Source organism: Theropithecus gelada, chromosome 2, assembly GCF_003255815.1.
Source record: "Theropithecus gelada isolate Dixy chromosome 2, Tgel_1.0, whole genome shotgun sequence".
NCBI classification, from domain to species: Eukaryota; Metazoa; Chordata; class Mammalia; order Primates; family Cercopithecidae; genus Theropithecus; species Theropithecus gelada.
The window spans coordinates 69,168,290-69,192,473 of record NC_037669.1 but is presented as its reverse complement, the minus strand read 5'-3'; the positions used below and the strand labels follow the sequence as shown (position 1 = coordinate 69,192,473).

The 24,184-nt window shown below is 39.7% G+C and overlaps 1 protein-coding gene across 14 annotated transcripts in view; it reads right to left on the bottom strand.

Moving 5' to 3' along the window:
- FOXP1 (forkhead box P1) overlaps positions 1-24,184 on the bottom strand; it is a 632,119-nt gene that overhangs the window by 21,552 nt on the left and 586,383 nt on the right. For 13 of the 14 annotated variants that reach the window (XM_025374729.1, XM_025374733.1, XM_025374737.1 and 10 more), the window contains 5 exons: positions 24,053-24,140; positions 11,157-11,240; positions 1,041-1,242; positions 856-935; positions 159-260 (listed from right to left, as the gene is read on the bottom strand). In XM_025374729.1, the coding sequence (XP_025230514.1) occupies positions 159-260; positions 856-935; positions 1,041-1,242; positions 11,157-11,240; positions 24,053-24,140 (556 nt within the window). The remainder of the gene's footprint in view (positions 1-158; positions 261-855; positions 936-1,040; positions 1,243-11,156; positions 11,241-24,052; positions 24,141-24,184) is intronic. The other variant, XM_025374736.1, reaches the window with a different exon arrangement.

Here is a 24,184-nt window from a genome sequence, read left to right as displayed (position 1 = left end):
ACACTATTTTCCCAATCAAATACACCTAGAGATTGGACACTTTAAGAGTATTAAAACAATATAAATGTAGCTTCCTTATAGCACAACCGCATTTTATCAACAACAAACTGTTCTATGAACGTCAAGATCCAAGAATAAACAGGCCTGAGAAAGCTTACCTTCCACGTGGCCGCGTTGCGCCGGAAGTAAGCAAACATTCGTGTGAACCAGTTATAGATTTCATTTAGTGTTAGCTGCTTTTCTGGAGATTCGAGAATGGCCTGTGAAGCAAAATGTAACAGAAGATAATTTATGACCAAATCAGCAGAGTCGTCGTTACAGTTTGTCGAAAATATAAAATCACTCTGATTCAGAGCTCAATCCTGAGAAAGGTTTCACAAAATGATCTAAGATTAATGGTTGTATTTAACAGTTCAATAGCAAAATTCAAAATGGAATTATCTAATTGTTTTGAGTTTTTATTTCTGTTTCCGTACAGAAATATTAATTTATTAGTCATTCATAAAGCAGAATCAAAGAGAAATGCAAAACATTTCACTAGCTGATTAAAGCTCAGTAATTATTTAGAGCTCAGATTAATTCTAGGGATCAGAGATTACTGTAGCTTGTGATAATTGACTTGCCATCTTTAAACAGGCTCATTTTCACTGTTGTGTGAAATGAATTTCCTAATAATCACATCGTATTGTAATACTTAATCAAAAGCAATTATGTTATATATTGCAGTTTTAAAAAACCTTATAGAAAAGGTTTCAGCATGCTTGCATACTAAACGGTTTTAAATCTACTTCATCTATATATCCATATGCACATATACCTTCTGATAGAATTTCATATACTGTGTTATTTACTTACCTGCCTAATTAAAGATGCATATGTAAATGGTGGTCTAACTTCTGCGTTCTTATAAAATTCTTGGTTCTGCGCAATATCTGCTGAATAAGAATCATTGTCCTATTAATTATTGCTTTTTAAAAAGGGGCTGGTCTACAAGAATTGCAGATGACAACTCTACATGAGGCACAACGTGGAGTATCTACCTGACGAAATGGGCACGTTGTATTTGTCTGAGTACCGCCTGCGGATGGGTCCCACCGTGTGCATGCTGGTGGTGGTGATGACGGAGGGGCCTTGGGTGACGGGAGTCAGGGGGGCGGTTGGGGTCGTTGGAGTATGAGGTAAGCTCTGTGGAGAAGCCTCTGACGCGGACTTGGAGAGAGTGACACTTGATACCAGATTCAACTGTGAGAAAAAAAAAAAACAACAACGTCTTAGGAGACCTTCAGAAAAGCAGAGAAACCCAGGCACCACATCCAGCAGGAGTAACACAGAGGATGCGTGCGCAGCGCTCTTCCTCTAAGTAGATATGTTTGTCATGAACCGAAACACAAGGTAAGTCCTGCGTGAATTCCCTTAGGATGCAGTGCAAGATATCTCTGGCAGCGGTCTCTTTTCCAAAGGCTGTTACATGGGTGTTTACAGGCTCAAAAGGGGGTTACCTACCTGGGTGAGTTTGAGACAGTCTGAGTCAAGACATTTCTTTCATGGTGATGTCTCACCTACGGGCTTTAATGGCCTGTCAGGCCTCGTCAACCTCAAAGAGGGACAGAAGTCCTTAGCAATGCCAGTGAAGCTGAGTATTTTAGGTGACACCAGTTGGGATACGCTGGTGTAGCTCTGAAGTGTCTAGCAGAACTTTCTGCAATATGTTAGCACAACCCAAGAGCTGTTTTTACTTGCTTTTTATTAAAATTAAACTTTAATAAATTTAAATGGAATGAGCCCCATGTGGCTAGTAGCTACCATACTGGACAGTCCAGGAAGAGCCTACTGAGCTCCATTGTGCAGCTTCGTGGATGACGAGAACTCCTGCAAATATGTGTGGCCTATTACTCATGTTAAACAAATGGACCTGACCCCCACAAGCTGTCATTTGTTTCTTATCAATCAGTTGGCAGAAAATAAACCTTAAAAGCATTATGAGTAATCTTCCTTAAATCTATCAAATACAGGCTTGGGATCTGTTAATATTTTTTTTTATTGTGACATTCTTTTATAGAATATGGGAGATCTGGAACTGAGGTTTTTGATTTTTTTCCTTCAAGGTTTGAATGTTCTATAAAATGGGAAATAATCTGCTTCAAGTTAGGAAATGAATATTATTTGAAGTAGAAGAGAAGAAAATAGGCTGGGCACGGTGGCTCACACCTGTAATCCCAGCACCTTGGGAGGCTGAGGCGGGAGGATGTCTTGAGTCCAGGAGTTTGAAACCAGCCTGGACAACATAGTGAAACTCTGTCTCTGTTAAAACACACACACAAATTAACCACGTGTGGTGGCACATGCCTGTAGTCCCAGATACCTAGGAGGCTGAGGTGGGAGGATAGCTTGAGCCCAGGAGGCATAGGTTGCAGTGAGCTGAGATCACACCACTGCATTCCAGCCTGGGTGACAGAGTAAGACTCTATCTCCAAAAAGAAAAAAAAAAGTAATGAGCACTGTTTCAATTTATCTTTCTTACCTTCACCTTAAAGTACTGTTCTTACAAATACTAAAAGGGATAACCCTTTCCCAAAATTTGTTGGAACAGAAATATTGTTTTATGTCTGGCAATGCTGAAGAATTTGGTTGTTTTCAGCGTATGTATAACTGTTTATATGCTATCTCAGATACATAGACACAGCCTAAAATCCAAGAAACTTCAGCAAAGTAGGCTTACTTGGTAACATTTTCTCAAACCAGACTTCAAATCACTTACCATGGTAAGTCTGTTTCACCAAGTCTGATTCACCATGCTACAGTCAGTCTTAAGTACAAGGCAGTATTTGTGGAAGGTATTAAAAATGAGATTCCTCTGAGATCGTAATCAAAGAACTTATTAAAAGAGAGTTCCAATATGTTGGGAAGACTCGACCTTTACTCATACTCAGTTAAAAAAAAAAAAAAGAGGGGCCATGAGAATCTTCTCTAATATGTTTGAGGAGAGTTTCATAAAAAAGCAATGAATCTGAAGAAAAGAAAGATCAAATATCATGAAGAAATACTAATGGAAAAATGTAAACATGGCGCTGGAAACGGAATGTTGTGAGCTTTGAGTTGTGCTTTCCTTTTTATTTTCAGCATAGAATGTTGACTCGGTGAGCAACAGACAATGCCCGTGAAGAGCAAGCTATGGAGATGGCACTGCCCTTACAAATGCCCCAGCAAGCTGAGCAGATGCCATGAGTGGCTTTTTCTCTATAGTGCTGGAAACCGGGCTTTCTGACACACATTTGCAAACTAAGTGTGAACAGTTCACAGTAGCAGCCGCAGGATGGGGCAGAGCTGAGAAGCCAAGGGGGGAAGAGTTGGGGCTGACCTCTTCTTCACCTCCGGCCTTAATCACTGACCAAGTACAGGAACAGTACGTATAAGCATCAGCCCAAGCAAAGGGTCAAGGAAATTAGTGCATGAAAGGCGAACGCTCATAAATATACAGCTTTTATAATTCAGATGCTGCTAAGCCTAAGAATCTCAGAGCACTTTGGAAAGTCATGGGTAACATTTGTAAAAATCATGTTTTAAACCACCTGCCACTGTGTGGTCTCCTTTAATTCTCATACCACCACTAATATCTGAGATGTTATTACTCATACTTCACAGATAAGCAAACTGAGGCTTGGAAAGATTAAATAATTTGCCCATATTCCCAACCCAGACCCGAAGTCAAACCACACACTTGTACGATTCTAGATCCTTTGTATAATCATCTTATGCCTAGTTAATGGGAAAAATGAACACTAACCAGTTTCATTTTTCTGTATGCTCATTTTTGGAAAAGATTCCGTGCAGAGCATTTTATCCCTGCTTATGCATGACATTCAACACATGTAACTGAGCAAATATAAGGCAGTTAGTCCTACAATGACAAAAACAGGAATAAAACAGTTAACTGCTGCCCTTGAAGGGCTTACCATCGAACACATATGTCAAAGGGCAAAGGTACACAGTAACCACAAAGCAGTTCCGAGGACTGACTATACTTCTTGGCTTCTCTTTTCAGTTTAAGAACTTTTCCCTAAACACTGTGGCCTTCTTAAAGATGCAATGAAAATTACAAACACAAATGTCCTGCATGCATGCTCCCTTCCAGTTTTGGGAGGAAGATCACCAAGTTAACTGAGTTACAGTTTCATTGTCAGAAATCAAAACTCATTCAGTGAGTGCAAGCCCATCTTTTTGGGTGTTCACAGCTAAGAAGAATAGACAAATCCCACAGTAAAATGTCATCAAATGCCAAAAGGATGTGAGTCTTGTAGCTTCCACCAAGATCTCACCAGTAGGACTCTCTCTACCAAAAAAAAGTCAACAGCGAAAAATAAAATCCCTCCAAGTTAGCACAATCCACAAAGGAAGAGATGAAGGTAGAATTTTCCGGAGGCTTTTGAACATTAGCAAGTGGGAATAAACATTGAGCCAGAAGAGAGCAGAGAGGGGGCTTACCAGGCTTGACAAATGACACCGTGATTCACACCCACTGCTGGGCTGTCTCTAATAAGCCACAGAGGAAGCAGCCAATCTCAGCTAATTACCAGATAAAAATGTATTGTAAGGACTCTAATTAGGAGACGCGGATGGAGGTGATCTAATGATTAAATGCTGCATTCGACTGACCCCACCATCAATGTGCAGTGGTGCAAGATGTCACTGGAATATTTTGTAGAAACAGTAATTTTATTTCGAGGAGGGGAGGCAGTAATATTTGTAATGATGGCTATGAGGTAAACTAATTAAAAGACAGTTCCTAGAGGAAGAGGGTGGCTGAGAGCAGCTGTGGCCATTCCAAAACCAAGTGCCAAGTCTCAATAGAGGAGCTGCAGTCAAGTGGAAAATTTCTGCCTGACCTCTGCCCTTGCTATTAATTTGCAGGAAAACTAATGACACATATACATATTCCCACAAAATTGTTCTAATTGCTAATTTGCCAAAGGAGCCCAGATTCCAAATTAAACATGACTGTAGCCTGTGAGGGAAGGAAGAAAAAGCTGTACGCTCCAAACACAGGGTGCTTTGCCACACAAAATCACTTGAAGACTGAACCAACAAGTTAATGAAATGTCAACCTTGTCAACTGGTATAGAAGTTTCTTAACTTTTAAACTTCTGTTTGATGATCACATGCTTGTCTTGAGGAGAAACCATCTTTGAAAGGGAAGGTTGAGATAGAGAGAATGGAGAAGAAAGATTCAAAACAGGCTCTGTGTTCAAACCAAACCTGCTCTTTTAATTAAGGCCTCTTTGAAAAAAGTGTGCCCCCCCCAAAAAAAATTAATTACAGACTTAGAACAGAAGAGCAAATGGGGAATGGTGTGGGTTTTTGCTGTAATCTTGAAATATTCATCTTAATTGTAAACTATTAAATCTTAATGTAATCATCAATTGGAAATGAAAGCATATGTGCTTTGTGTTTCTGATTGCAGTTAAGGTTTTAAAAGATAATTTTTTCTGGGGCACGGAGCAGGAAGGGAATGGACTGGGAGGGTTTCTTTTCCTGATGGAAAGCCTATTTTTCTTATTGTGTTCATTTTCTATTTAAAAGAAGTTGCTATGTTTAGAAGAGTCAGTAACTCTGATATGTTCTACATGGCAAGTTTCCATCATGTGATGATTTCAGCAAAGATAATCTCTTTGAAACTCTGGCCAAAAGTTAAATTCTTATGTCATTTGAAATTGCTGTAGGGTTTTATTTTTTAAATTTATTTGTACTCTCAGGCATCAGCTTTTCTTTTAGCCATCGAAACTATTCAAACTTGGTCGGCTACCCACTATTCTGCTTAGTCCTTTCTCTTTTTTTTTTTTTTTTCTTCTTAATTAATCTTTAGTTTTTAACAGTAATCTCCCCTCCTGTTTAAAGATGATGAGTCACTCACATTAACAAAATAAACCGCTGATGTAAACCCCTGACAGAAACAGACTTGTAAGTATTCCCATAAGAACTCATTTTTATTTTTGTTTGTGCTCTTGCCTCACATGAAAACAGATTCTGAGAACAAAAGACAAACCTGAAACCCAAACACCAAGGGACACAACTGCGTAGTAGGGACTTTCGGGCTCACAGAACTTGTTTTTCTGCTCTTGGTTTTACTGGCCTGAGCCAGCTCAAGTCCTGCTTTAACTGCATGGCGGTGTCACTTCTGGGCATGAATCACTGAGTTCAGAGACGGCCTTTCTGAGGCTGGAGGGACGTTACCAGGCCGTGTGGAGGGCAGGACAGTGGGTGGCAGCTGAAGGCCTTTGTTACAAGCCTTTGCTTTCCTTTCCTTTACCATCTCAGCCTGGCCCTGTTTTAGAGACACGTGCTCATCGAAGGTAATGACTTAGAAGGTGGTAGTATTGGCAGGGATACTAAAAGCAAAAACAAAAACATTCTAGTTGAAAGGTGGGGGAGTGGGGGGCACTTAATGAAAAACAGTATATAAAACAGCTTTTGTGTGTTGTGCCTAAGAATCCCTTTTTATGACTGTTTAATATTATTTCTCCAACTCTAAAGCAAGGACTCAGGCAGCCCAAATGATCCTTGAAGAGTTAAAAGACCCTTTTTTTTTTTTTCGGGGGCGGGGGGGGCACTCTGTTTTTATAGCAGCTAAAAACTCTTTCAAAACAGTCCTAATGGCTATGGTTAGGGGAAAAGAAAATCTGTAAAAATGAAAATCTAATACTGTATTTCATTCCAAATATCCAAGTTCCTGTAAGTGCTTTATAAGATTTTCGTCAAGAAGGATATACCACCTACACTATAATTACGTGCCCACCAAATCTGAAAGAATGTGGTTTCTCCAGAAGCAGAAGTTGTTCTCTGATGTGCAGGAATACCCTAAAGCAAAGCGTACCTCTCATGTACTCAGTATTATACAATACGATTTACAGTGTTTTCCTGATATAATGACAGAGAGTGAAAAGTCTTTTTAAGAAATCCGTAGCAATTTAATAAAGTCATCATACCACAGACATGTTTCTTTTTGTTGTTTTTGTTTTGTCCTCTTAGTTTTTCACTCCCTCCCCCAAATGAAGTATCCTGGCAAATTCTCCACAGAGTAAGCATGGAGAAATTAACCTCCAAGCAATACATCTGGGTGTTTACACTTTGAGAATGTTTACTGAGTTTGGAACAAAAGAATATCAATCATTTTCATTAGGGCAGTTTACTGTTGTTTTTTGCTGCTCTTTCCATAGAAAAGAATAGAATCTTTTAAAACTTAAATAACAAGAAATGTGGCCATTCTAAATATAAGAGCTGCTTTTCTGCTCTACCTGATAGCTAGAACTTAGGGCCGCTCTGGTCAACTTACACATACTACATACGTCCATGCAGTGTTCAGTCTTGATAAAATTAAAACTTTGAAAAGCTTGTCGTAACTGATGTTGGTTATTCCTTTCCTTCCTCTACACTGATCCTCACCAATCAGAGGGACCGATTTGTGCACCCACTCTTAACCTAAGGAAAGGTTCACGAGGCTGACCTCTTACCATTTCTTCCTGCTCATCTTTTAGGTTTCAGCTTAGACATCATTTCTACCAGAAGTCTCCCCCGACTTTACCATTCTGGGTCAGCTGTTCTACTTACAGGTAGTGCAATTCATGGAAAGTGAGACTGTGTGAGTATGTATATAGTTATTTGTTATTTCTTTTACCAGGCTCCAAACACCTCCATGGCAGGGATGGGCCTCGCTCATGCGACAGACTACTCTGTTCAGTATGTCACATACTCAAGACATATTTGTTGATGGAATAGTTTGATTTCAAATGTAGGAATTCCCTTTCCATAACCAACTTGCACCTTGAGTCTTTGGTTTTGTTGTGAAAGGTTGGTTTTACTTAGGTTTAAAGAGACATGACAGCAAGCAAGAAGAAAGGCTGTCGAAGGAGTCTGAGGGATGGGAAGCCCCTGAGCTCCTGTCCCAGTTCACCCATAAGCTTTCTTCCTCAGATCCATGTCTAAAAACTTGGGCACTTTCCCGAGATGAGCGTATCCTCTAACTATTCAAATCTGATGAGTCCCACAATAGGATCCAGAAAATGCGTCTATGAGCGGATGTAAAAACAATCTAAGAACATTTCAGCAGTTTCTTTGATGCAAACAAATGAGGACTGGTTGCATGATTGGATACAGCAAATGACACTTAACACCCAAATGGCATTTAGTGAAAAGCAACATTTACAGCAAAGCATTCTATCACTTAGTGACTAAGAATTTTAAAATAAACACGAGGTTTCTTTTACACAGAAATGGAAAAAAGAAAAAGCTTCATGAACTTACTGGCAAGGTTGTAACATCAAAGTCCCCATCTATGGTTAGATTTGAATCCTGGTGACTGCTTGTTTCAAATCAAAGATTCTAGAAGGATACTCATTCAAACAAACATCATGCATTCTATTATTTAGGGTGGAATAAATTAATTACAGACTGCAGAGAATATTTTGCACGTGAGAATTAGTCACCAGATAGCTCTGGGCCCTTAAAGTTGAAAGCATCAAGGGTTTGCTGTATGTGTGTGCCCTTTTTTTTTCTCTTTTTGGCAAAGAAGTGAAAATTTATGCAAAACATTACACGTCTACCTTTTATAATTAATTTCCCAATGCCTCACCTATACATATTTTAATAATTCCTGATTTATAAGATGGTATCTGTAATAAAATTTTCTATTTTCCAATAAATGAAAAGAAGGCAGGTTCACTCCGACAACAGAGTGTCACACAATATCTGCTTGTCAGGCACCAATTTTTACTTCTTACATGTAAGTTAAAGGATAAGGAATTTATAATGCTGCCTGTGAAGGGAACCACTTTTCATACACAAATGTGATCTTTTTTTTTCAAAGGGTAATACAACAGTACATTTACATAAACTAATCCAAACAATCTATGTATTTGACAATGGCAAACCTCACACAGACGGCCTATTGTTGGTTTACATCTTGGAGTTCTTTATATTGGCTTGTAGCGCTGCTCTAGCTGTCAAAGGTTTGACTTGGACTCTAAATAAATGGTTATAGAAGTGCTGTGCAGCGATATTGGACTTCTTTGCAAAAGAAAACCTGCTGTGTATGAATTCAAAAGCTATTAATTTTTCAGTCAAAAATATTCGTGCCTATTTCTTTTAATAAAGAAATACTGTGCTGAGCTACTAAGAGATAATGTTGACTAGTGGTAGAGAATTTTCAATAGAGCAGTTAAAAATAAATTTAGTAGGAGGTCCCCTTCAAAGTTATAATTTTCTAGAATGTAAAACACTTTTTTTAATACTAATCAAGACAAACCTTCCATCCCTGTTCACTTCCCCCCCATGCTTTTCCCTGTTTACCGGCTGCTTAACACTGGTCCTACATGAAGAATCCAGTGGTCCTTTTGTGGCCCACGGGGGCTTACATACATGGTGCTCTCTGCCAACACCCAGCCCAGTCACTCGCCAAGCGCCCTACGGGGTTTTGTAGTTCCTTTAATTGTAACCTTCCTCTTCCCAGGGAGCCCCAAGATCCACGCCTACAGTGCTGGGTCCAACCATTATCCTGTCACTGTTTTTGATCCGTGGAAGAAGATACAGATAATCTCATTCTTGTTGCTAGGTGCAAAGACTCGAACCCTTCAATCTGGGAAAACCATTTCATTAAAGCCATCTTAAGACTTTCAGGAGTTCCAAGGCAGTGAATGCCCTGTGCAGTCAGCTACACTTCTTCGAGATAACTTCAGCCAAGTCGTCTCAGAGGTTCACCAATTTGCTTAGCTGGGTTCAAGATCTTTCCAACATCCTCCTTAGAAGGAGGGGCTGTTAGAAACAGCGCAGTTGACTACTGATGCCACAACACTGAATGAGTTGGTTCTTTTTTTCCTTTCTTTTTGGTAGCCTACACATCCAGTCCTACAGCCATTTACTGTAAAATACACGGAAACTAAGGACTCCTTCCTAGTAAAAATGGATGCACGAAGTGTTTAATGATTTTATGTCCTATATCTCAGTAATGTGTTCTGTTTCAGACATTAATTTTGCCTGCCAACTGCATCTTGGCAGGCTACCATATTTGCTGGGTTAATAGTCTGACTCCGTTTTATTTCTATCACCATAAATCATACATATATGGGTGTATGTTTGCTTTATTTATAGAAAAAAATCAGTCAAAACAGATAAACCAATACTTTGCCATTACGCTGCATCATTGCATATTGATTAAAATTGCTGGTACTAACTATAGATTGTCAACGCTCAATTAATTTTCACACAGTGACTCCAAGCAAAATCAAATAAAGGCAGTGTACCTTTAAATTTTACAAATCTTAAAATCAAGAAGCAAAGCACTGTCTCCATTTTGAATAATCAGTTAAAGCTACTAGGAGAATTTTAGAAATGTAAGAGAAATACGACCATTAAAGAGATCGATTTATTACAAGGAACGAGGTCCAAGACAAAGTTTTAGGTTCAAACACGATCCTTCTGCTTCGATATTAACAGCCTGTGCTGGGATGACACCCTTCAAGGTCCAGTAAAAGGGAACAAGGCAAGAAAGAGGAGATTCTTACAAATTAAATGTAATTTCAGTGTACTGTGTTTGGTCTCCTAACTGTGAAGGAATAATTTTCATTTCAAACTCCTTAGTAACCACTAGAGCCTCTCCATAATTTAGCCTCTGACTATTCCAACAGTAGGTTTCCTATGTCTTTCCTCTGTTAAGAGTTAGACTGGACTAGTCCCTGCTCTTTTTCCTAAACACCACTGTCTCTCAGCTTACCCGAGCTGAAATGCCCTTTCCTTTGCTGTCATGGTTTAGCTGTCTTCTCTGTGTTCCTACCATTCAGAAAGATTTTCTTTTTCCAGGGAGCTCTCATAATGTATTTCAGTACCTTGCCTGGGCACCAATCATTCTGCCCTTAAAGAAGAGCTGGGTGCTTGGGTCTTACGGGCAAGGACCATGTCTGAATCATCCTGTATCTCCCCAAATGCCTAGCATACGACCTTCATCATCAAGGGTAACCAGAAGCAGTCACATGAATCTAAGGCCTTCAAAACTCAAAGCTCCACCAAAGTAGGCTGGTCCCTCCTTCCTAGGTTTGGGGTGGGGAAGTAGAAAAGGAATACTGCACGTTTTGTTTTGTTTTTTTTCCCGCTTGGTGGGGATCAGTACTTACGGGCTGAGGGGCGGCTTTGGGTTCTGTAGACTTCACATGCAGGTGGGTCATCATGGCTTGCAGGCGCTCTTTGTCTTTCGCAAGCTGGTGGGAAGAAAATGCTTTGTTATTTCTCTGAATAAAGATGCATGACTCTTTTAACACCAAAAATGATACATATTACAAATTACGCTATGGCACCATAGCACGTGATAAAATCATTTTCATTGCTTGTTTCTGAAAGCTACATGACCACTGAGAAACTCTAAGTAACCGGAGGTGCTGGTGTGCGATTTCTCAACACTAGATGCATTAGACTTTAACTAGGAAGTTCTAGACCTGCTGGCACCACGCAGTCCCATGGAACACAGACAGCTAAAAGACAAATGTGAATCATGCCTATTAACCAACCTTATTCCCAAGAAAAGCCAAGGGAAAATGAGCTAGGTAGCTAAAACCCATAAATTCATCTGTTGTGGTTGTGGAAAAACTCCTAGACAGATGGATACATTTATGCAAAATTAGCTTCATCTTTCTTAACAGGTAGGCACAGATTAAGACAGTGCTGGCAAGTGATATTAGCAGGCCAGGAGCAGGCTCCAAGGGATGACAGGTTCCCATTTTCAAATGAGCGTAGAATAAGCTTGCTCATTCATTTACTCAAGATTTGAGTACCTGCTATGTGCTAGTCTCATCTTAATAATTTAAGTGTCCTTATTCCATAAAAAACGATCTTCTGAAGTCACACAAGTTTCTAACTGGATATACACAGTAGGCACTGAAATATGGCTTATTGGAAGCTACATCCTTTATGCTTTGCTTGGACTGCTTTAACTCGATATTTTCAACAGTTCAAGACATTTGGGCATAGGGGACACATAACGATTACTTCTGTAAAAGAAGTGGGAAATATATCCCCTAAAGATAAAGGGATAGTTAAGAGAACAGCTGTGGCATTTAGGGAAAATGGAGAAGAGATTAATATGAGAGAGAGAGAGAGAGGAGAGGGAGAGAATACAGTTTAATTTCAATACTTTGGTAGATCATTTGTCCAAAATAATGCCTTAGAATTAAGGAGGGACTCATTAGTTCTGTCACATAATTAACCTTAAATCCTTTAAAAATCAACAGTTTTTTAAAGTCTAAAATTATTCCCAAATAAAAAAACAAATGCACCTTATTTAAATAAATACAGTTATTTTCTAAGGAAGAAGGGGGACGGGGGGCGGGGATTGTGGAAAGACAGAGAAAAGGGAAAGAGCACAAAAGAAGGGAAAAAGCTTTCAGCTTATCCCTACTGGATGACTCAGTCTCAAGCCATATCACATTTGATTTTTTTTTTCTTTTTATTCCCTTGTGGTTCAGGGAGGAATAAATTAAGAGAGAAAGAAGAAAAAAAAAAAAAGCCGTACAGTGTTAGCATTTATCTTTCAACAAACAGGAAATGAAAATGATACCATATTAGGAGCCACTTGATGTTATTCCTCCTCTGTTCTTTAGCAAGTTATTGAACAGCCAAACTAAAAGATTCTCTGAACACATAATGCTAAAGGAATTTAGTTTTCCAAAGAGGCTTAGAACAATTAAAATGTTGGGAATGCTATTTTTCTGCATTATTAATTTTTTTAATGTAAGTATCCTAAGCTTTTTGATGTCAAATACTCAGACTTTTTAAGAAATGTTTTGTTTTAAAGTTATCAAAGGGCAGAAGGAATTTAAAGTTATCAAAGGGCAGAAATCAATTGTATTTTTCTTAAAAACAAGTAGTCTGTCATGCTGAACAATACAAATTAAAGGGTGAGAGGTGATATTTACTGAAGTCTGCTGAATATTAACTGTGACTTAATTTGGGGGTAAACCGTGTTGATGTAGCAATTATAAAGACTAAGCGTGGTACAAGGAAAATCCAAATCCCGAGCATTTAAAGGAAACATCTCCTCCATATTTCTGTCCAAAGGTCTACCAAGCTGATCTTTTACTGGTCAGCCAAAGGTAGCAACACTACATTGCAAACACATACCTAGAATTTGTATACACGGCCACTTTCATAAACCCTGGAGGTAAGTGCCATCGGAAACATTTTCATATTTTTCCATGAGCACACTGCTTAGAATTCATCACCAATTCTGAGAGTTATCCAGGAACCTCAATTGCACCACCCTAGTTCTGCTTTTTTAAAAGATGGACAAGGTTACATAAAAAGGCAAAAATCTAACTTTTTGGTTTTGTTTGGTTAGTGCAAACTAATGTGTAGTATCATATTCTTGAATGAGTTGAAAGCTTTAAATCAATTATAGCTCTAACACAAACTGTTTTAACAATTACAGAAACCCGCCAAATTCAGTTTTTCTTTTTTTTTTAGGCAAAAAGGCTAAACATTTACACCTATTGAAACCACATCCTGTCTACAATGTCTGTCTTGCATTTGTAATACTAACTGCTCCTTCCAAAAGCTTTCACATTCTTTATTAGTTTTTATGCCATCATCCCACGGGCTCACCATCCCCATCAATTTTCACGGCATCCTTTCATTATTAAAATATGAGGATACAAACATTTAACATTAGCAAGTATATTCCAGCATTTCCTCTTAAACTATGAATTCCATGAAAAGCAAAGAAAAGGAGGTTGAGACATTCAATCCAAAGGCCCATTAAAATTTGGTTGACAAATTAAAAAGAAAATTTGTGTTGAAATATCAGAAGAGAATTACTCTCTAAAAAACTTCCCCAGTGGGTATGGAATGAGTATCTAGCATAAAGGGAACGACAATGGCCTAAACATTAGAGGGAGCTGTTTGTGCAGGGGTCATTTTAATCTATTGCGTTTGTTCAGCCGTTCCGTAGAACTACAACAGGGTGAAAACGGTTAAGGATGTGGACAAAACAATCACGCTGTGCTGTGTTCAAATCCTGGCTCAGTGACTCAACACATTATGTAATCTTTTTAATTACCTAGTTTCTCCTTCTAAATATGGAATGATCATCTCTGAACTCTGAAGGGGTGTTCTGAAGATCAGAAGAGTTCTTGCACATAACAAGCTTAGCAAAATGACGAGTGCTTCATGAATGCTCAACAATTTCCTAATTTTTTTAAAAAAGAAAAGTGAAATCCATCCAGTGTATCTAGACTTGTCCTGGCTGAGTATATGTTTGAAATCTCGATCTGCTTAACAGGGGTTCAATGGAGTTTGCAGCTGGGCTAACTGGGAAGAGAAATAATTTTGATCGTTTAAAGAATGGAACAGAAAGCGAAGGAAAGATGAAACCCACTTCTTATCAATTTGTCTCAGGTTCTTACTGTAGCTTCCCCTCATCTTAGGCAAATATTTTTCTACCCTTTGGCTGAAATAGGTCATCTGCTCTTCTATTAGCCATGGCCTCAAATTAGGTTTGAGATAGTCTGGGCTGTGAAAGATCAGAATTTGTGTATTGCACCCGAGCCACTGATAACTGCCAAAGGCTAGGAAGTTCCATTCAACATCCTCAAAGATACAAACTAAGATTAAACTCATTATTTTAACAGAGAAAAGGGAACATGGTTTGGGGTTCATTTAACATCACCATTTTCTATGTTGTCAGGAGGACTAATCATTTTAAGGCCAATTTGGCAGTTCTTACTCGTGAGAAACAAAACTCTGCTGAAATACATGAAGGGCTTTGTATGTGTAAAAATGCTAGACTTCTTGAGGACAGATGAGAAGAAAGGGCCAAGACACTCCTTTGATTTAACAGAGGTAAGGCTACTGTGGCTATTTTAAGTCCCTTAGCCCTACTCTGTTTTGTAACTGGGGAAACTGGGGTTTTCAAGGTAAACATATCTGAGGTCAGGGAACTGGGAAAGGGCAGAAATAAAGACTAGGGTCCCAGTTACATGATGCTTAGTCTGAGTTTCCCACACTAGTGTGATTCTAAGAATCACCTGGGACAATAATTCAAATCATACGTCATCGTCTACCTACCTCCCTGCTCTCACGCTGAACTACTGCTCCCAGAGTTAGACGGGATTTTAAATTATGAAAAGTAAGTGTCTTTTCAAAGAATCTCCATGGAAGGGGGGCACATGGAGTTTTAAGAGGCACCTAAATGAATGGATGAGTTCAGATTATCCCATACAATGATGATCTCCAAGTTAACCGACTGGGGTCTCACCTAAACATGCTGGAGCCAACACTCCAACGGTGAGACCTGGAAGTAGGTATTTTTAAATAAGGACCCCAAGTGTCCAAGTATAATGAAGTTAAATGGGAGACACTACTCTCTGCCATGGATTGAGAAGGCCTTCAACAGTGGCTGTATACGTTTCCTCAGGAGTTTTGTATACAATGATGATCCAAAGAGATTAACCCGATTTGGGCAGAGCATATCCAGTAACACTGGATCTCTAAAGGTCTCTAAAGTACATAGGATGAAAAGAAGAAAAACAAGGGGGAGAAAAAGCAGTGGCAAGAAGGAGCAGAACTCAAATTACTCTACCAAACTGAGCATTTACCAGTTATTTCTGACCCACCTTGTCCAACTATGGCTTCAGAACTTAGTACCAGTGAAAAACTTTTAAATGATTTCTTCCACACCAACTACAACATTCAGGGGGTGGGCAATATATGGCTCATTTCACCCCAATCGAAGAATTTCCCTACTTTTATTGTACTCTGTCACCATCTTAACATTCCTTACATGTGATTATTAAAGACTCTCTTGACATTTAAAGCAGACGCACACTAATACTCAGTCATAGTCTAGGAATTCTAATGCTCCCAGAGTAAGGCAGGATTTTAAATTATGAAAAATAAGTGTCGTGGTTTTCACAGAAGGACATGGAAGTGAGAAACCCAGAGACTCTCTCTCTTCTTTTTCTCGGCTCCGGTTACAAAGCAGTCGCAATACGGAACTACCATGCTGTTAGGACCTCTCTTTCCCCGATATGCTCAGGGCTTGTGCAGGGAGTATCAGGAGGCTCTGTGAGGCCGCTGGTATAGGAACTGTCCTGAGTATTGCCTCGAATAGGGTTAGACAGGGCCAAAGGGGGATACATTACAGATAATAAATTTGCTAAAGTCTAGGAGGCTGGTGTGATTACAAATAGCACCACTAATGGTACAGTAATCACATGTAAAGTTCGTACAGTAATTGATTTGTGTTAGGATTAATGTCTCCCTCTGCTACTGAAACTTGTGCACTTTTCTCCCTGCTGACATTTTCTTAGAGCTTACAATTCCTGGTGTAGATGATTTGGGAGATGTTGGAGTGATCCCAGCATCACCAGACTCCAGCCTTGCTTTGCTACCATGGATTGCCCACAACAGAGCTCCACGAGGCAGAGGGGCAGGGCCCCCAAAGCCAGGTTTTAAAACCAGTTCCTTCATAGAGGCCAACTGGGCCACAATGATCCTCTCGGTGGAAGCATAAGGCAGGATCCTACGATAAAAGGAGCACAGGCTACAAAGACTGGGTTAACCTCCTAGGCTCTGCCCTTATTCGCCATTGGCTTTAAACAAGTTAATCGGACCTCCTAAACCTCAGTTTCCCTATCTGGAGGGATCCCTGAAAACTATTTCTTTGACTCTTAAGAAGCCAGCGATAGTTAAAATAACCATGGATTTAGTAATACCTTCTCAAAGAACAAGAAGAAACACTATATTAAACACACTCATTAAATGTAAGACATACATTAATTTCCAAATGTTATATTTTTTCTTTTAAAAAGTGACTCCTGGCTGGACACACTGGCCTGTAATCCCAGCCCTTTGGGAGGCTGAGGCAGGTGGATCCCTTGAGCTCAGGAGTTTGAGATCATCCTGGCCAACATGATGAAACCTGTCTCTACTAAAAATACAAAAACAAGCAGGGCATGGTGGCACATGCCTGCTGTCCCAGCTACTTGGGAGGCCAAGTCAGGAGAATTGCTTGAACCCAGGAGGTGGAGGTTGCAGTGAGCTGAGATCCTGCCACTATACTCCAGCCTGGGAGACACAGCAAGACTCCGTCTCCAAAAAAAAAAAAAAAAAAAAAGTGACTTTTAGAATCAAGGAAATAGGGTGGTGTCTACCCACAGAGGGACTGTGGGGACTCCAAGAAATTGGGGACAGAAGGCACCTCCGACAGTGCCCTGGCACACAGCAGGAGCTCAACAGCTGGCCAGTCAAATGGTTTCCAAACCAGATGAAATAATTACAAGCAGAAGAGGGAGCATTCCATAGCTCTCTCCCACTGCTAGTGGAGTAGGGTGACCAACTCCTCCCAGCTTGCCCAGGACTTTTCCGGTTTTGAAACTGAAAATCCCAACTCTCAGGAATCCCTTCAGTCCAAGAAAGTAAACTGGGACAGCTGGTTACCCTGTTTTGTGTTAAACAGACAGATGAATTTTAAGAGCAATATATTCTTCCACTATCCTTTCTTCCTTATCCTACAACCTAGGCAACATCTTTCATGGCTCCCTTGGCCTGGAATGTCCTTGCCAACAACCCTTTCCACTGTCACCTTCCCCAATCCCTCACCCCTTGCTTTTAGAAACTCTGCCTGGCAGGGAAGTTAAAGGCATCCTGGTCTTACCCTACTAGGTTGTGTATTACAGGAAGAGGCCACGCCACCTTACTTATCTGCATCCGGTGCTCTCTATATAATAGGTGCTTGATAAGTAGTGACTGAATGGAAGAATAAAAGGCACACACACCTCCACCCCATCTCCTGCCAGGCAGATCAATCTTGGTTTGGTTGATTCCTTTTTCCCTTGCCTGCTTTCAATATTCATTTTAAAGGGCCTAGAGGCTGAGGGGTTGTAGGAAGCCTGTCCTGAACCTGCTCCCATGACACATGATGAAAACATCAGGACATCTTCATCCAGCAGAGAAAATATATAGCAATTCAGCAATGTCACATGATCATAGAACAAATTAAAACCACTGTATGTGGTCAGAAATATGTATCTGTACCACTACTGTCTCAGCTTCCTAAGTGAAGTCAATTCTGTCAGATTTTTTTTTTCTGTCTGTGAAATCGAATGGTTTCCCCATTCCCCCAAACGGAATTACAATCCAGCCACCACTGCAACTTTCTGTGACATCTCATCTTTAGCTTAGAGGCTAGAAGAGTTCACATGAATGTCCCACCTAAGAGGACCCAAGTAATCTGGATTCATATGAATCTACATCCCTAGGCCCATGGCCGGTGGACAGTGGGTGCCCAATATTGCAGAAGCTTCAAGTGTTTCCTTATAATCCTGGCCATGGCATTTCTCAGTAGGGAGTTCTTATCCTTAAAAACTTTGTACTTCCTGTGTCTCTGTCCCTCTGTCGTGATGGGGGTAGAGGGAAGACTGCACATTTCACAACCTATGTAAGACTATGTATACTGATTATGAGAATTTTCTCCACTCCATTTCTAACTCATCTCCTTGTCTGTACATCATTCCAGAAGAATCCGTCAAAAAGGAACAGATGAAATCTTACTGCATTCCCTGACTTCAAAAAGGCATGTATGTCATTGAAAAAAATGATTTTTATGGTGTCTGTCTCACTGTTAGGTGTCTATGTGTATAGTATAAGGACCTCACACACTTCTCCGGGTTTACAGTTTTAGACCCCAGCTAATAGCTGGGGTCCTTTGGTAAAATGTTTAAAAATTATAACTGTCTTTGGAATAATGAAATGCAGTAAGAAATGTTTGAAAAGGCTCAGAAGGCCCACTGAGATGTCTTCTTCACTCTTCTCTAAATGAGACCAGTAGAAGGTTGCAACAAGAGAATGGAATTAACCAACCCTTCTCTGTTAACAAGCTCTACATAAACATTCTTTCTACTGCTAAGAAAACATTCACCATATATTTTTATATCTTTCAACAAAAATTTAACAAATATAGATGTACCTTGCCTTTTGTAATTGATATTTCTATTAAAACTTTGGTTTCGTAAATCAAGTCATATTTTATTTTATGATTTTTTTTTTTTTGAGACGGAGTTTCGCTCTTATTGCCCAGGCTGGAGTGCAATGGTGCGATCTCAGGTCACTGCAACCTCCACCTCCCAGGTTCAAGCAATTCTCCTGCCTCAGACTCCCAAGTAGCTGGGATTACAGGCATGTGCCACTGTGCCCGGTTAATTCTGTATTTTTAATAGAGATGGGGTTTCTCCATGTTGGTCAGGCTGGTCTCGAACTCCCGACCTCAGGTGATCCACCTGCCTCAGCCTTCCAAAGTGCTGGGATTACAGGCGTGAGCCACCGCGCCTGCCCGGCCTCAAGCCATATTTTAAATACACAGGGACAGGACAGCTCTCATGCACAGTGCTGATTAGATAGTCTAAATCAGTCTCCATAACCGATTGTCTTTATTTCTGCCCAGTTGCCTGAAATCTCACCAGTACAGCCTCGAAGGCCTTTCAGTTTAATTCAAGTGTAGTATTGTACAGATAGCTCTATGGAGGGGAACATCTCTAGCCACTATCCCCTATGGCTAACAGTAGTTATTTTGGAAAAATTGTATCTTTTTTCTTTAGGGAGATTTGTCTGACAGTTCAAAGACACAAGGGCCTTCCATTTCGGGTAAGAGAAAAGGTTTCTGGGGTTTAAATTCAAGGAGGCTGTCTAGGTACATAGCGCTTAAGTGACCTTCACCAGCTTTGGTTACTTCTACAGCTACTGTGCCCTCTGAATTCTCCTGTGGAATCCTTTCATGATGACCCTCTAGGTTAGACATCCTGAACCTCCGTCAATGTATATGGTAAGATTCGATCTGAGCATACTGGGTTTGTTTTTACGATGGGGCACATGTGTGGTCTATCTTGACCACGTGTGAACACTTAAGTACCGTGCTGCAGAGAGAGGTCTTGTGAGTCTGAGTGGCAGGGGTGATTTGTCCTCCTCCTCTAATACAGTGATCATCGCCCTTTGGGAACTGATGAAAACGTAACTGCTCTTTCCTGTAGTGCTAAGTGGTACAAATGTTTTTCAAATTCAAGTTAATCAATGATAATTTTATAACACACTTTGAGAGATACTTGGAGGTTCAAGTTTTTCCTGGACTGATAAATGCTTTAAGAAATATGAGGTAGGCCTTGGGTCAGTAATGTGCAGGTCATCCCCTCTAAAGGAGGTGACGCGCCAGTCTGTGGCTGAGAGAACAAGGGAGGGACGATGCCAACAGAAAACAGAAATAGGCTGTTTGAGGACAAGTACACCTCTTCAAAGTATTCCTGCTGCTGGAGGCACCTGATTGCCCCAATAACTCAGGTTCTATGGGTACCGTGACTGGTAGTCAAGTAAGTTAAAAAGTATGTTTCTAGACACTGGTACATTAAGTGGCAAATGGAACAGCACAAGGCTAGCAATGCTGAAGTGCAGAGAAAGAGGAAGCCTATAAAGAATAGATTCCTTTGAGTATAACTGTACTATGTCCCAAATGCCCCCATATGTGGTAGGTCTGCAACTCAAAGACTCAATTGAATCCTTGATTAAGGCTTCTTTTAACTGTGTCTCAGGGGAATGGTTCTTTAAATACTAAAAATTGCTAACATTTTCTTATCTATTTCATCTGATCGAATGGTAACTAATGGATATAATCTGCTTTGGCTTGGCCCCTTTCTAGCATTGAAACTCTCTTTTGAATAAATTTCTGGTGTTCTCAAGAACCTGTTAATGTCAGCTAGCACTGCCCAATGAATGGACAGTCTCACTAGCAAATTATTTTGTAGTCTATTCTTCCTTCTAGACTGTAAGAACTTGGAGGGCAGCTTTATCTGTTTTAATCACTGTACTTTGCAGTAGCTCCAGCAAGATTCCTGCTATCTGAAAGGTTCGAAGTAATGCTTGCTAAATGGGTAAGTGGATGGATGAATGAATGGGTGGGTGGATGAAAGAATGAATGAATATCCCTTGTCCAGCTTTCCGTGATCTCCAAAACTGGCAGGCACTTGCCTTCTGAAGACACTAGTAGGGAAAACTGACCCATGTAGGAGACTAGACTGGTTTTATACACCCTGGCTAAGAAGGAAGAGATAAAAGGGGGTGAACAGAGCTTTAGGCAGCCAGAACCTAAGGGGACAAGCTGCTAATACTGTAATACAAATTGTTTTTCTGATCCTCTTGACCAGGGGTGCCTGGCAAACTTCTGTAAGAGCCAGATCATAAATATTTCAGCTTTGCAGGCTATGTAGATTCAGTTTCAATTACTTGACTCTCCCTACTGTAGAGAAAAGCAGCAATAGGTAATAAGTAAATGAATGGGCATGGGTATGGCTGTGTTCTCATATAATTTTATGTATGAACACTGAAATTGGAATTCCTAGACTTTTTACCAGTCATGAAATAATGTTCTTCTTCAGATTTTTCCCTCAACCATTTAAAAATAAAAACATTCCCTAGCTTGTGAGATTTGGCCTGAGGTCTGTGGGTTGCTAACCCCTGCTCTCAACGAGATCTATGTCATCACTCTGATAATTCCTCAAGCTTTGCAGAAACAGAACACGTCAGAATTAGCCTGTTGTCCCTTCCTCCATTACAGCAAACTCCCCAAAAAAACATTACGAGGAACGACCACATTATACTAACTTCTAGCCAGATCATCTTTGATATCTATCACAAGTTGAAAAACCTGCCTTCAGTTTGATTTATAGCTGAAGGATAAAAGGAAATCTAGAAATAAATGCAATCTATAAATAATCAAAGAATCCTTATATGTTTGCACTACTTCTAGGCCCCACCCACCAAAAAACAACATGAAAGCTGCCAGGAGATAAACACTTAATTTATTGATGATGGTCTAAATCTTTTCCTTCTCCTAACCTCTTTTTGTGGAGAGCGAAGAATAATTCATAAAATAAATGCTCACTTCTTGAGTAATTAACAATGGCCGAACACTCTAATCTGTAGTCTAGAACGGCTACCTGACAAACTGTGACAATTCTAGTCAACGATTTATTTTAGCCCATCATTAAGAATTTAATGTTATCAAATAAATAAATGCAGGTGCGTCTATCACTTTATAAATACCACCACCAATACGTACAAATTCAGGTAGAAAGGTAGTTTATTCTTTTTTTTTTTTTGAGACGGAATCTCGCTCTGTCGCCCAGGCTGGAGTGCAGTGGCACAATCTTGGCTCACTGCAACCTCCGCCTCCCAGGTTCAAGCAATTCTTTTGCCTCGGCCTCCCCAGTAGATGGGATTACAGGTGCCCGCCACCACACCTGGCTAATTTTTCTATTTTTAGTAGAGACAGCGTTTCACCATATTGGCCAGGCTGGTCTCGAAATCCTGACCTTGTGATCCGCCTTCCTTGGCCTCCCAAAGGGCTGTGATTACAGGCCAGATCTTCCAGTTTATTCTTTTGAAATCAGTTTGTCAAGGGCTGTGTCTTAATCATAAAAGAACTGTGGGGGTGGGTTACATCTACTACTGTTTTTTTCTTCTCAATAAACATGTCAATGTAAAGATGTTTCCAAAGACTTATTTTAAAATGTTGAGATTTTATGATGTGCCCTTTTCCTGTGTAAATATCTTACTGTTCTAATAAGTTTATATCCAGAGTTTGAATGGAAAAATATTAACTGGCTAACAAAAATAACTTTTGAGAAAAATCCTACTAAAAAATGTAATTTGTCATATAAGATGATAACTAATTTAAAAAAATCCTTTCTATCCTGAAAAGTCACAACAAAAAGTTTAAGTGTGTTTTGGCTGATTTTTCTCTGCAACTATTTGAAGCTGTAAATGACTTAACTCAGTAAAATTCCAAATGTAATTATCTTCTGTACTTAGCCTAGGGCTCTCCATATATCTCAGCATTGCTGTCTTGCATACAAAATAGGCTTTTCGATGGCTGGTAACAATATAATGTACAACATTGTTTTAATTTCCCCTAGTCGGCTAACCTCTTGCCTACACTGAACCAGCCAGAGGAAGAAGCCACTGTGAGTCATCAAGCATTCAAAAGCATTTTGGAACTTGGCTGCATAAATGGGGTTTGCAGGGTCAGGCAGTTGCAATTGTACATTTTAATAATCTCCATTTCTGACCCAATTTTTACTTTTAGAAACTAATTTTCTATTAATTATACCAAGAATGGAATTATTGTTAAAATATGGTAGTTTATCCAGTTATACCCGGAAGTACAACTCACATTAAAAAAAATTCCCCATCTCTCACACTGTGATTCCCAGGAAAATCTGCAAACTTCATTTTCCCTAGTCATAAAGCACATTCAACATAGCCATCTATGTATTCAACATAGCCATCTATGTATTTAGAAATACTAGATTTTATATCTATAAATAGATATGATATATACATTCTATATTAATATATCTGATTATGTGCATGTGTGTTTAAGATGTGCACGGTGAACTCTCAATTACTCTTAGTGGTGGAGAGAAAAAAGGACAATGCAAAATGAGAGATAAACCCACATATAACTTCCATTGCAACTTGGGAAAACATGGCTTTGTGTGTGCTGCCTTGCCATCTTGGTCTCTCGCTCGCTCTTTCTCTCTTCATTCACATTCATTCTCTCAATCTCTCTCTCCCCAGCTTGTCTTCCTAGCTCCAGTTTAATCATATGAGCGACGTCGAGGACTTACACCGACAACAGATAACCAGAAAATGCAAAGGAGAAGTGAGAAGAGAGGGAAAGTGAGAGAGAGATGGAAACATTCAAAGTGGCTGCTGAGAGTTGGCTGCATACACACAGGTGCCCAGAATTTGGAAACCTCTGAGCAGCAGTTCCAAGGAGTGAACTGAGGCTGAACCTGCCCAAAGAGGTAAAAAATAAAATAAAATAAAATAAAATAAAATAAAATAAAATAAAGGACAATGACAGGTTTTGGACCTTCCATTCAATAATGAGTACACAGGAACTCATTACAGAACACTACAGAAATTTGGAATTGGAGGCATACTGAGGTAATATTAAAAATAAATGTAGTTTTACCTGTAGCTCTAACTGCTGTACAACCTGCATTTGTACTCTACATTGGGCTGTACTTCTATCGTCCAGCGCATGCTCACTGTTGAGATGTCTGCAACAATACATAGAAAATCATTAAGTGAAATGGAGAAACAA